This window comes from Oryx dammah, unplaced genomic scaffold, assembly GCF_014754425.2.
Source record: "Oryx dammah isolate SB20612 unplaced genomic scaffold, SCBI_Odam_1.1 HiC_scaffold_18, whole genome shotgun sequence".
Classification (NCBI taxonomy): domain Eukaryota; kingdom Metazoa; phylum Chordata; class Mammalia; order Artiodactyla; family Bovidae; genus Oryx; species Oryx dammah.
Genome location: NW_024070202.1, coordinates 114,972,486 through 114,986,503, shown reverse-complemented (window position 1 = coordinate 114,986,503; position 14,018 = coordinate 114,972,486). Strand labels below are relative to the sequence as shown.

At 45.8% G+C, this 14,018-nt stretch overlaps 1 protein-coding gene across 3 annotated transcripts in view; it reads right to left on the bottom strand.

Moving 5' to 3' along the window:
- Positions 1-14,018, bottom strand: part of ACTR3B (actin related protein 3B) — a 73,874-nt gene that overhangs the window by 44,526 nt on the left and 15,330 nt on the right. For 2 of the 3 annotated variants that reach the window (XM_040260529.1, XM_040260530.1), the window contains exon 2: positions 4,317-4,372. The exons of the other annotated variant lie outside the window; for it this stretch is intronic. In XM_040260529.1, the coding sequence (XP_040116463.1) occupies positions 4,317-4,372 (56 nt within the window). The remainder of the gene's footprint in view (positions 1-4,316; positions 4,373-14,018) is intronic. 3 annotated transcript variants of the gene reach the window in all.

Sequence of the window (14,018 nt, the reverse complement as noted above, 5' to 3'; positions counted from 1 at the left end):
AGATTATAAAAAGACTGAAAAACTGTACTGCATGAAATTTTTTAAAGTGCTAGTTGTGAACATGAATATATCAAGTTACATGTTGTTTAGTTGCTAAGTCGTGCCCAACTCTTTGCGACGCTATGGATTGTAGCCCACCAGGCTCTGTCCATGGGATTCTCCAGACAAGGGTACTGCAGTGGGGTGCAATTTCCTTCTCCAGAGGATCTTCCCGACCCAGGGATCCAATGTCTCCTACCATTGGCAGGTGTCTTCCTTACCGCTGAGCCACCGTGTTCAAAATTCTTATTTAAATCAAATTTGATTTGACTGTATGTGTTTAAATCACATGCGCTGCATTATAAATTCCCTTTGAATAAATGTTATAGTAAAAACATATGGTAATAACATAGGAAAATACTTTGAGGTAATCAATTTTGCAATAACATGATACATAGGAAATTACCATGCTTAAAACAGTGTCTCAAATTTCTCAATAAAGCCTTTAAAAGTGTATCTTAAAAAAAATTAAAAAATAATTTTAAAAAGATGTCATAAAATAGGAGAAGATATTTGCAAGAAATTGGCATACAAAGGTTAGGATGTGCAGAACCAGAAACCGCCGTCTGCTGCCGATGGGCGCGGAGGTCAGCACAGGCTTCCAGTCAGTACAGAAGAGCCACCCACCTGGCAATAAGCGACAAGGCCGAGGAGGTGTGCGCCTGAGTGATGACACGACCCCAGTTCTCATTATGACTCCTGGGAAACCACCACGTGCTCACTGCAGCATTGTGTATACCAGAGAAAACCAGAAAATGCCACGCTGCTGTAGATTCACGGATTAAGAATTCTCACCTAGCTCTGCACAGAGCAACACTGATACATCTTAAAATACAGAGTGCTGAGGGGTTTATTTTCCCCAGAAAAATTCAGTGAAGTTATCTGCCCCATGGTATCATTTTGGAAATATTTAAACTCACAAAACAATATGAGAAACTGTCATTGCATCCTGCATCTGAGACATGAGGATGAAGCCTGGGCTGGATACAGCAAACACCCAGCAGAGGAGGGACAGCGGGAGGCCTTGGGGGGCGGGGGGCTGGCACTCGCTCTGATGCGCGTTTGCGTTTATGTATTTACAGGACGCAACTGTGCTCACATCTGTTCTTTCTGGGTGGTGGGTAAATGGGTCTTTGTTATATAATCTTTTTTTCTTCCTTTTTTTTTTTTTTGACCAAAATAAAGGTTTTAAAGACATTCAAACCACGAACACATCTCTTGGCTCTGTCTCCAGTCTAGACCTTCCCCCACAGCATCATGCCTTTTCCCAGCTGCTTACGGGACCTGTACGCCTGACCTTCCACACACGGGACTGTCTGAAGTGTGTTCCGTGTCTCCTGACCCCTCCCGCCCCTCTCACGCCCTCCTTCCACGGGTGGGATCAGCACACACACACTCGTCTGCCTGAAACTTTTCAATCAGGCTTCCCATTTCCCAACAATGTGGGGGAAAAAAACAGGTAGAGAAACCTTCCTTTCTTCAAACAATCAAGTGAATTCTGCACAGAAGCTCAAACACTGATAAATGAGATTCAAGCAGGCCACCCTGGTAAAACGGAACAGGGCAACCTGCCTCTCTCTCTAGGCTGGGACAAGGCCCCTGGAAAGTGAAGATTCCTGGGATGCAAAATAAAATCACAGCTCAATTCTCCAGGTTCCCGGCCAGCTCTCCGGCCACCCTCTGCCTGGGGTGTGATGACCACACATCAGGGCTTGCATCCCCTCTGTGCCCACAGAGCCAGGAAGCCCTGCTCTGGCATCTCTACACAGCCATGCACGTATACGAGCTCCACCTTATCTCCCTGGAAGGCACCCTGCACCTTGAACTTCCACCGTGGGAGCAAAGCCTCTGTAACCAGGAACACAGTTCAGTTCCCTGGGCTGGGAGAAGCAGCCCGCCAGCTCCCCAAGGTACCTGAGGCCCGCTCTCCACCTGTCCCACCATGCTCCCTGCAACCCAAACACCTCACGCTGCCTCCCAGCTTCTCTACCTCTTGCAACAAATTCTGCCAGTGATGTAACTCTTCCTTGCTGTCCATCTCCTTGACAGTTTTCTCTCTAGCTCCTGCCACTGCTGTTCTGACAGCACCGACCTAAGAGCTTCTGGACTGAAATGCTGCTAATAGCTGACTTCAATTCCCCTCTCTATTGGTGATGACAGGTCAGTGAGGCGGCCAACTGCATGCTGCTGACAACCTTATTAAAGCAAAAGGCGCAAGGGCAGCCTCTGAGCTGCAGCACTTAAGGTAAAAGCTAAGCTGCTCTGAAACATCAGCAAGCCCCGTTCCAGCGGAGCAATCCAGCATGCAATGGTCCACTTCTGCTGTTGCTCAGTCACTCGGTCCTGTCCCGCTCTTCACGACCCCACAGACTGGAACTTTCTAGGCTCCTCTGTCCATGGGATTCTCCAGACAAGAATACTGGAGTGGGTTGCCATTTCCTCCTCCAGGGGATCTTCCCGACCCAGGGATCAAACCCGAGTCTCCTGCATCGCAGGCGGAGTCTTTAGCACTGAGCCACCAGGGAAACCCTTAACTGAACTGTGTCCCCTCAAAATTCCTATGTGGAAGCCCCAACCCCAGTGTGACTGTATCTGGAGACAGGATGTCTCAGGAAGTAACACAGGGTAAATAAGGTCACAAGGGTGGGGCCTCAATTCCATGGGACCGGTGTCCTTATGTGAAAGGAAGAGACACCAGAGGTCTCCCTCTCAGCCATTTGCAGAAAAAAAACGGCCACATGAGGACACGGTCAGAGGCACCACCCGCAAGCGGAGGAGAGCGGCCTCACGGGAGACCAACCCAGACGCACCCAGATCTGGGACTTCAGAGCCGCCCCTGTGCAATCCGTTTAATTTCTGTTGTCAAGACATCCAGTCTGTGGTGTTCCGTTACGGTAGCCCCGGCAAACGAATACACCAAATCATGAATTTAGATGAGGATGCCGCAGACCCATGATGCCAATTGTCAGGGACGCCCCATCACAGAGACCTAGAAAACCAAACTCGTGATAGGTAACCCAGCAAGGACGGACCTGGAGTGAGGTGAGTTAGGCCTTCTCAAGGAATCTGGGAGCACTTTCTGGTGGCGTGAATACTCATCTCTGCCAGAAAGGCTTTAGTCTCCCTTGAACAATACTCGTGACGAAGCCCCTTCCCCTCGGCTCTGCAGGGCTGTCCACGCTAGCGCCAGAGCCTGCGACTCAAACATCCTGAGCCCACAACCGCTGACCATTTCTAAGAGCACAACTTACCTGACGAGGGGCTACATTTAGGAGGCAGAACCTCACTCCTGCCTGACATAACCTGACGGTCAACAGTCTCCAAACAATAACCCAGCAGTTACACAGTTTCAGAGAAGAATTCTGCCCTGGAGACGACGACCGTGCGTAAAGAGTGGGCAGGGGCATGCTGGCCAAAAGGTAAGGACGTTTCTTTCCCTAGCGTGCTCTACCGACTAAAACAGAACAGGATGCTTCCAAACACAGTAAAACAGTCACTGAGCCTCTCAGTTAAAAAAAAAAAAAGTCCTTCAATAAAGGGAACAGTGTAACACAACAGATAATCCACCAAAGTGCTAAATTAGTAAAACTATACTTACTTAAAATTACAAATTAACCTTAAGGAACAGGCACACCTCTTGCAAGCAGCTCAGACATGTATGACCTAACCGACTGTGTGACTCTATTTGGAGACAAGCTGTCTCAGGAAGTAACACAGGCCAAATGAGGGCAACAAGGTCGTAAGGGCTACATTTAGGAGCCAACCACCCAAGCTGAAAAGTGAAAAGAAAATGAAGTTGCTCAGTCGTGACCGACTTTTTGCAACGCTATGGACTGCGTAGCCCACTAGACTCCTCCATCCATGGGATTCTCCCGGCATGAATACTGGAGTGGGTGGCCATCCCCTTCTCCAGGGGATCTTCCTGACCCAGGGATCAAGCCTGGGTCTCCCGCACTGCAGGCAGGCTCTTTACCGTCTGCGCCACCAGGGAAGCCCACCCAAGCTGAAACGCCACTGACTGTGACAAAGGACTGTATCACAAGAAAATCAGAGGGCTGGGGTGTATGCTGGGGGTGGGTGGGTGGCATGAGAACTAGGTGCCAGCCATGGCCAACAGCAACTCTCGGCAGCCAGATGAGTAACTCCCCAGGAACCAGAACGACCTTCTACAAGGAGATGGCAAGGAAATTAACACACCTTGAAAACCAGAATCAGAATGCTTACAACAGTTATGAGAAACACAACCCTTTATAAACCAAGGGCGGAGCTTTACTTACATGAAGGGATAATGAACTGTGGCTCTGTGTTGCCTGCGTAGCCAAGCTTGGTATACCTAAAAGCACAAAGTCATCAACACAGGTTTAGATAATAATACTCTCCTCTGCGTTCCATAAATGTCTTTTATTATGAGCTCTCCAAGTTTAAAATATCAAGACTCAAAATACCCCCATGAAATTAAAAATAAAAATCTTATGGTGACTAAGAATCAAACACCAAGTTCAGGTATGCAAGCAGTTAACAAAAAGGTAAAAAACATGCTTGTCTCTACTGGAAAAACTGTTGCACACATATATTCATACATACGTTACATCTGTGTATCCCTAATGATTTTTAAGGTGCTTTCATACTCTTTTAACCTTTACAAGAATCCTACAAAAGACGTAAATATTGTCCCCGTTTGGTAGGTGAGAAAATGCGAGGCACTGGGAAGTTAACTGAGCTGCCCAAAGCCAAACAGCCAGTGAATGGAAGGAAAAGAGAACCCACATCTCAACATGCGGGCTCTAATTCTAGAGCTGCCTCTCAGCAAAGTGTACTTACTTCACAAACTTCGTGAACTTTTAGGGGGCTCAGGAAATTATATAATTTTCTTAAAATGTCATGGCATATGTCTAGAAAAGCTACTGCCACCTCCTGAGAATATCTGACAGAAGCGTCTCTTTATCATCTCGGTGCAGAGCGAGCCCACTTTCTGTCAAGATGCTCTGTATGATGGATTCCAAAAGTCTTAACGAAAATGAATGCCAAAATACTACTATCTGTTCCAAAAGCACTTGCTAATCTCCTAAACATATTAAAAAAAAGAAAAAAAAACAAAGTGGGGAGGGGGACCACCACTCGGAACCATCTGCTGGAAATGCAACCCTGGAAACACTCCTGAGCGCCCCCTTCTCAGCAGGTCCCCAGCCCCGAGGGGTCAGGTCCAGAAAGGAGGCTTCATTCTGCAGTAATGCTTACAACAAACAGAAATACTTCCTAGCCACGCTGAAAGTCACTTTATTAATTCATCTTATTTTATGAATTATTTCAAGATGCTTGATACCCAATTTTTTAATGTACTTTTATTCATTTATTTATTTGAAAAGTGTCAGTCGCTCAGTCATGTCTGACTCTGTGCAACGCCATGGACTGCATAGCCCGCCAGGCTCCTCGGTCCATGGAGTTCTCCAGGCAAGAACACTGGAGTGGGTAGCCATTCCCTTCTCCAGGGGATCTTCCCGACCCAGGCACCGAACCTGAGTCTCCTGCGCTGGAGACAGACTCTTGACCGTGCGAGCCACCGGGGAAGCGTTCATCCGGTTAGCAGGCTGTTTGGGCTGCGCCGGGTCTTCGGTGCTGCGGGAGGGCCCTCTAGCTGCAGTGAGCAGAGGCGGCCCTCTCTGCCATGACGCGGGCTTCTGCTGCGGCGGCTTCTCTGCTGCAGAGCACGGCCTCAGCCGCTGCAGCCCTCACGCTTAGCTGCCCTGCAGCCTGTGGGGTCTTCCCGGACCAGGGATCAAACCTGCGTCCTCTGCACTGGCAGGCAGATTCTCATCCACTGTCCCACCAGGGAAGTCCTAAATTTTCTATGTGATTAAATCACTCCACATCTTAATAAACTAATGTTATGATTTTTAAACATAGATTAACCATCTGCTAATTTTACTTTTTTTGAGCACACAGTAAATGAACAAGGTTTATGAAGACAAAAAACAAACAAACAAAAAGTAAGTCAACGCCATTTAAATCACTCCTGACTGCTCAGTCTCCAAGGATCTAAGGTCCTGGTATCACCAGGAGGTGGGGCAAGGCCTGGCCCTGAGACCCATCAGGTCAGTTCCTAAAAGGCAAGACCCATCTGCAGGCACTCCCAGGTTCTATTCAAGGACACAAAACAAGTGGGCATGCAAGACCTCCACTCCAGGGCTTGCCAGACCCACAAGGGACGTCCAGAGCCAACCCAGGGGGCAAGGACTTACTGAAAGGAAGGCAATATATACTGAGCTTCAAAAATCCCAGGCCATCTCAACTGAACCATTTTTCTAGAAGTATATTCCAACTAACAAATATAAATAAACTAAATGATTGACCCAAGGCTAAAGAAGGCCTCGAGAAGCTAACAAGCAGGCCAGGAATCACTGAAATCCCTACACCCAAGTCTGTGCTTTTAACAGGTCACATGGCCCACTGCCCCCAGGTCTTCCCAAAATTACACACCTTGTACATAAATAAGTCTGCCTTCCCACATGGATTAGAGTGTGAGTTGCAGGATGACCAGGACAGGGTCCTTTTTCTGGACTGTCTCCCACCCCTGGTATAGCCCTGACAAGTAGCAGATACTCCATAAACATCTGCTGAATGACTTCTCACCAAGTGTAAGAGGCAGCCACTGTCAAACTGCTGGGGAAGAAACCAGCATTTGAAATGGCAGGGTGGGGGGCGGTGCTAACAGTCAGAAAAACATTCTGATGGAACCAGAGAAGACCAAGTTCAGTGCAGTCGCTCAGTCTTGTCTGACTCTTTGTGACCCCATGGACTGCAGCACGCCAGGCCTCCCTGTCCATCACCAACTCCCGGAGTTTACTCAAACTCATGTCCATTGAGTTGGTGATGCCATCCAACCATCTCATCCTCTGTTGTCCCGTTCTCCTCCTGCCTTCAATCTTTCCCAGCATCAGGGTCTTTTCCAATGAGTCAACTCTTCACATTAGGTGGCCAAAGTAGTGGAGTTTCAGCTTTAACATGAGTCCTTCCAATGAATATTCAGGACTGATTTCCTATAGAATGGACTGGTTGGATCTCCTTGCAATCCAAGGGACTCTCAAGAGTCTTCTCCAACACCACAGTTCAAAAGCATCAATTCATCAGCAATCAGTTTTCTTTATGGTCCAATTCTCATATCCATACATGATGGTAGATAAGTCAAGAGATACCTAGAGTAACAGGCAAATTTGGCCTTGGTGTACAATATTAAGCAAGGCAAAGGCTAACAGAGTTTTGCCAAGAAAATACATTGGTCATAGCAAACACCCTCTTCCAACAACACAAGAGACAACTCTACATATGGACATCACCAGATAGTCAATACCGAAATCAGACTGATTTTATTCTTTGCAACCAAAGACAGAGAAGCTCTGTACAGTCAGCAAAACCAAGACCGGGAGCTGACTGGGGCTCAGATCATGAACTCCTTATTGCCAAATTCAGACTTAAATTGAAGAAACTAGGGAAAACCACTAGGCCATTCAGGTATGACCTAAATCAAATCCCTTATGATTACACACTGGAAGTGAGAAACAGATTTAAGGGACTACATCTGATAGAGTGCCTGAAAAACTATGGACAGAGCTAGATAACACTGTACAGGAGGCAGTGATCAAAACCATTCCCAAGAAAAAGAAAAGCCAAAAAGCAAAATGGCTGTCTGAGGAGGCCTTACAAATAGCTGAAAAAAGAAGAGACGCGAAAGGCAAAGGAAAAGAGGAAAGATACACCTATTTTAATGCAGAGTTCCAAAGAATAGCAAGGAAAGATAAGAAAGCCTTCCTCAGTGATTAATGCAAAGAAATAGAGGAAAACAAAAGAATGTAAAGTCTAGAGATCTCTTCAAGAAAATTAGGTACCAAGGGAACATTTCATGCAAAGATAGGCTCAATAAAGGACAGAAACACTATGGACCTAACAGAAGCAGAAGATATTAAGAAGAGGTGGCAAGAATACCCAGAAGAAATATACAAAAATGATCTTCATAACCCAGATAACCATGACGGTGTGATCACTCACCTAGAGCCAGACATCCTGGAATTCGAAGTCAAGTGGGCTTTAGGAAGCATCACTGCGAACAAAGCTAGTGGAGGTGATGGAATTCCAGTTGAGCTATTTCAAACCCTAAAAGATGATGCTGTGAAAGTGCTGCACTCAGTATGCCAGTAAATTTGAAAAACTCAGCAGTGGCCACAGGATTGGAAAAGGTTAGCTTTCATTCCAATCCCAATGTTCAAACTACTACACAGTTGCACTCATCTCACATGCTAGGAAAGAAATGCACAAAATTCTCCAAGCAAGGCTTCAACAGTACATGAACCGAGAACTTCCATGTGCAAGCTGGATTTAGAAAAGGCAGAGGAAACAGAGATCAAATTGCCAACATATGTTGGATCACAGAAAAAGCAAGAGAATTCCAGAAAAACATCTACTTCTGCTTTACGGACTACACTAACATCTTTGACTGTGTGGATCACAACAAACTGGGAAATTCTTAAAAGAGATGGGCATATCAGACCACCTTCCCTGCCTCTTGAGAAATCTGTATGCAGGTACAGGTAGAACCGGACATGGAACAGCAGACTGGTTGCAAATTGGGAAAGGAGTACATCAAGGCTGTATATTGTCACCCTGTTTATTTAACTTATATGCAAAGAAGACCAAAGACATTGCTTAATACATTAGACATCGTTTAAAGAAGACAAAGACATTGTTTAATCTCTCCTTTACACTTGTGTGTTTGTAACAGGGTCATTTCAGAAACAAACCAACCTTGAAACAAATACAGCTGACTCTCATAAACACAGGTTTGAACTGGGCAGGTCCACTTACAGGTGGATTTATTTTCAATAAATATACATAGAAGATCGTGTGCAAGACCTGCGTTCAAGTGGAGAGCCTATCCTTACACAAGCGTAAGATGACTGAAATTTAATATAAATTTAATAATGTGTTAGTTTTCTTGCTCCTTGTGTTACTCCAAGGAGTCACATTATCGTACAGCATGAGTGCTCCTCCACCCCCCAGTAACTGGAGAACTTGCAGATGGGGCGATCACTACAGGCGAGCGGTGGTGTTTAAAATGCAACAGTGTTTCCAACTCTACAGGAATAGGGCTGTAATACTGCTTGCCATAAAAATTCTGTAACGAATCATTCCCCAGTGTAGAGGCTGGGCTACCAAGAAACTGTAACAGCAATTATACCTGGCTTCCATCACACTCTGCCTCCATGTTATCAATGCATGAACTGCACTGTAAATAAATCTGAATTTCTTTACGTTTCATTACCTTTTCATTTTTAATGTCTACTGTTAACAATAGCGTTTTAAGTAATATAATATTGATGTAGGGACTGACAGATGATTCATCTTACGTACAGATGATACAAACTTAGCAGTATCGATAAATACAGTACACGGCTGACTATAAAGAAAGCTGAGCACCAAAGAATTAATGCTTTCAAATTGCGGGGCTGGAGAAGACTCTTGAGAGTCCCTTGGGCAGGAAGGAGATCCAACCAGTCCATCCTAAAGGAAATCAGTCCTGAAAATTCATTGGAAGGACTGAACCTGAAACTCCAATCCTTTGGCCATCTGATGGGAAGAACTGACTCACTGGAAAAGACCCTGATGCTGGGAAAGACTGAAGGTAGGAGGAGAAGTGGATGACAGAGGATGAGATGGTTGGATGGCATCACCGACTCGACAGGCATGAGTTTGAGCAAGCTCCGGGGTTTGGCGATGGACAGGGAAGCTTGGTGTGCTGCAGTCCATGGGGTCACAAAGAGTCGGATGTAACTGAACTGAAGGCTTCTGGTCAACGGAAGACTATTAGTAGTTAAGTTTGGGGAGAGTCAAAAGTTACATGTAAATTTACAACTGTGCTGGGGTCGGTGCCCCTAACCGCTGTGTTGTCCAAGGGTCAGCTGTACAGAAAAATGCTAACATTTATTAAAATTAGGTGCTAAGTATCACTCATGTCTGTTATATTACTTTTTATATTTCTGAAAGGCAACAGAGTGTACTGGACTGGTTGAGGCCAAGCGCTCTGGCACCAGACTGCCTGAGCTCAAACCCCAGCTCTCTCATTTGCCAAACGAGTCCCTCTGTGCCTCAGTTTCTCCACCTGTAAAAGCGGGGCCATAACACAGCCCACCACTTCCTAGCGGAGGTGAGCTAATCCATTAAAAGTGTAAACAGAAAGAGAACACGCGTGACAGCAGGGCTCTCTATATTTTTCATCTGCCTACCACTACTTCTGTGTGTGACTCAGTTCAGTTCCGTTCATCGCTCAGTCGTCCCGACTCTTTGAGACCCCATGGACTGCAGCACACCAAGCTCCTCCATCCATGGGATTCCCCAGGCAAGAATACTGGAGTGGGTTGCCATTTCCTTCTCCAGGGGATCTTCTCAACCCAGGGATCGAACCCGGGTCTCCTGCATTGCAGGCAGACGCTTTAACCTCTGAGCCACCAGGGAAGCCCAATCCATTAAAAGTGTAAACAGAAAGAGAACACGCGTGACAGCAGGGCTCTCTGTATTTTTCATCTGCCTACCACTACTTCTATGTGTGACTCAGTTCAGTTCCGTTCATCGCTCAGTCGTGCCTGACTCTTTGCGACCCCATGGACTGTAGCACGCCAGGCCTTCCTGTCCATCACCAACTCTCAAACTCTTGTCCATCGAGTCGGTGATGCCATCCAACCATCTCATCATCTGTCCTCCCCTTCTCCTCCTGCCTTCAATCTTTCCCAGCATCAGGGTCTTTTCAAATGAGTCAGTTCTTCACATCAGGTGGCCACAGTATTGGAGTTTTCGCTTCAGCAACAGTCCCTCCAATGAATATTCAGGATTGATTTCCTTTAGGATGGACTGAAATACTTCCTAATTTAAATTAAAAAAAAAAAGTTTCCAAAGCCATTACGTTCATGTGTCCCAAACCACACCGCTCAGTCTTTCTGCTGTGCCCACTCTGAACACCACAGACACGCTCCAGTGTGAAGTGGAGGAGATAAAATGCACCACCGGTGACACGAACCATGCCAGGTGTCCTTCAACAGCTGTGTCTCATCCCCATCTCCAAGCTGTGTGTCCTGAAATCATGAACAGCAGCCCACCATGGCCAAAGGTCGGGCTGGACAAATGGACACGGCCCTTTTGGAGCCCACAGCTCTAACATTCCACCCTCTGTGGATGATGCCGCCACCGCGTGCCGCCCGCCAACAGTTGCCAGGGTGCTCGGGGTCTGAAGTCACCACGCTGAGATGGCACAGCCCTCACAGGAGGCCTCTGTCACAGAGTCACATGGGTACCGGGCGGCAGTAACATGCTGCAAGCAATGATCTCCAAAACCAACATGAAGAGACCGTTAACAGGTGCAGGAACTAACCACTATGAGGTCTTCCCTCCTCACCTTCCCGGCAAAACAAAAACCTTTATTTAAAAAAAACAACACTGGCAAGAGCACAAATTACTCAGATCTCTTTATGGTAATTCAACATCTTTATAAACTCTCCTGTGCTAATTTTGACACAGCATCAAACACAGTTGAGGTTTTCTTACTTTGAATACTCACAATGTAAGGAACATCTTATAAGATTTTTTAAAGAGACCTTCACATTTTAAATTTCAACAAAATCTTCATCAACGCAGGTCCATGTGGAACCTCAATGAGACCCTATTCAATAGAATGTCTGTACATGTAACTAACAAGTGGTCCTCGTACAGTTCTCTCCTAGAAGGACAACCCAGTGTCGGACTGGCATGCCCCGTTACAGGCGATCTGACAACAGCTCAGCTTCACAAAAATCATCGAGCAAAACCCAACTCTTCAAACAGGGAAGGTGTTCTAGACACCATTATGCAAAGATACATTCCAACCAGCCTGCTAGCTAGAAGCTATGCAGTAGGCACATATGAGGATATGGCAGGGGCCGGGGAGGGAAGCACGGTCCTGGTCCTCAAAATGCTCCCCAAAACGCTCACCCGTTAGACGCAGACACAGAAAACACACTTACGATGGTCAAAGGGGAAAGGGAAAGGAGGCTAAATCAGGAGCTTGGCATTCGCAGGTACACACTTCTATGCACAAAACAGAGCAACAACAAGGCCCTGCTGTGTAGCATAGGCAACTGTGTCCAGCATCTTGTAATAATCTACCAGAGAACAGAATCTGAAAAACAGCATTTGTGTAACTGGACCACTTGCTGTACACCAGAAACTAACACAACATTGTAAATCAACTATGCTCCGCATGCTCAGTCGCCTCCGGCTCTGCGACCCCGTGGACTGTAGCCCCCCAGGCTCCTCTGTCCGTGGGACTCTCCAGGCAGGAATACTGCAGTGGGTTGCCATTTCCTTCTCCAGGGGATCTTCCTGACCCAGGGATCGAACCCAAGTCTCTCGCATCTCCTGCTCCGGCAGGCAGGTTCTTTACCACTAGCGCCACCTGAGAAGCCCTATATTTCAATTTTAAAAAAGAAAAACGTCATGTAAAAATATATAAATTTTTAAAAAACCATGCAATAAACGATGAGAATTAGGTTTTTAAAAAAAAGGTCACCTGTCAGAAACACGATTTTGACTGTGCCTCTCACAGCAGCAGGGCCTACATTATGTGGCAGGTAAGCTTCAGATTATCTGGGAAGGCTTCTGGAGAGAAAGTACCAACCCCGACTGACCGCATCACCTGAGAAGCTTCTCAAAAATGCAGATTCCATGCTTGCATGATTTCATATGGCTTAAAAAAAGTATAAAAAAAAATGCAGATTCCCAGGGCCTGTCCCAGAGCCACAGAGAAGGCACCTGGACTTTTGTACTTTAAACATCCCATCCTTTCTCCCCACTACCCTCAGCCACGCTTCTGAAGAACGACCAAGGCAGGAATCACTGACTCAACTATATATTATTACACGCAGTCATCTCTGAATTTTTATAAATGCAAGCTCCCCAGCCTCATGCTCACGTCCTAGCAAAAAAAGAGACAAGAATCAGCAACTTTCCTACCAGTAACAAGTAAGACTGTACGCTGGATGGAAAGATGCTATTCCAAACAGCAACAACACAGAGTAACATTACCCCTGAGAATAAGACGTGACCGGAAGAACACTCCATCTACCAGGAGACAGAGGCATACTCACTCACATAAGGAGAGTCACAGGTTTAAAAGGAGCATCACATATTACCACTAAACTCACCTATAAAGTTAATGTGAAACCTTCAAAATCTGGGCCAATACGAAGAAGGTGGTAGTAAATTTTACACTGAAAATTACACTTAACTTTACAATTAAAAAGTTGAAGTCTCATTATAAGGAGAAGTTTCATCGTATTTATCAATACTGTAAATGCATACACCATTTTATCCAAATAGTTTTAAATGCATATACCCTAATGTCCAAATAGCACATTTCTAGGAATTTACCCCACTGAAGCACTTTTACATGTATAAAAAGAAATGCACAAAAAATGTTCTCTACAGCAGTATAACAGGAAAACAACAACAACAACAACAACTGGAAACACTCAAATGCCATCAATAGAGGATAAACTAAATAAATATATTGCAATCATTCAATAAAATGCTACACAATCATCAAAAATGAAGCAGACATGTTACTGGTCATATATAAATATACTTTGAAAATAGTTGACCCAAAAAACGAATCGGTCAACAGAGAAATCGAAGAGGAAATTTAAAAATCCTTGAGACAAATGACAAGGAAAGCAGAGTCACCCGCAACGTGTGGGGTGCAGCAAAAGCAGTTCTTAGGGGCAGGTTCATAGTGAGAAAGCTGCAAGGCAGCACGCACGCACGCTGCCGGGAGTTGAACAGGGCCCGCAGTGCCGGGTTCAAAGCGCAGCCCTAGCTCTGGGACTTCAGGGAGTGAAGGAATCCCTCCAGCTTCCGCTTTTTCATTAGTACAAGGTACTAACAAGCCCCATTATTGCCGTTTA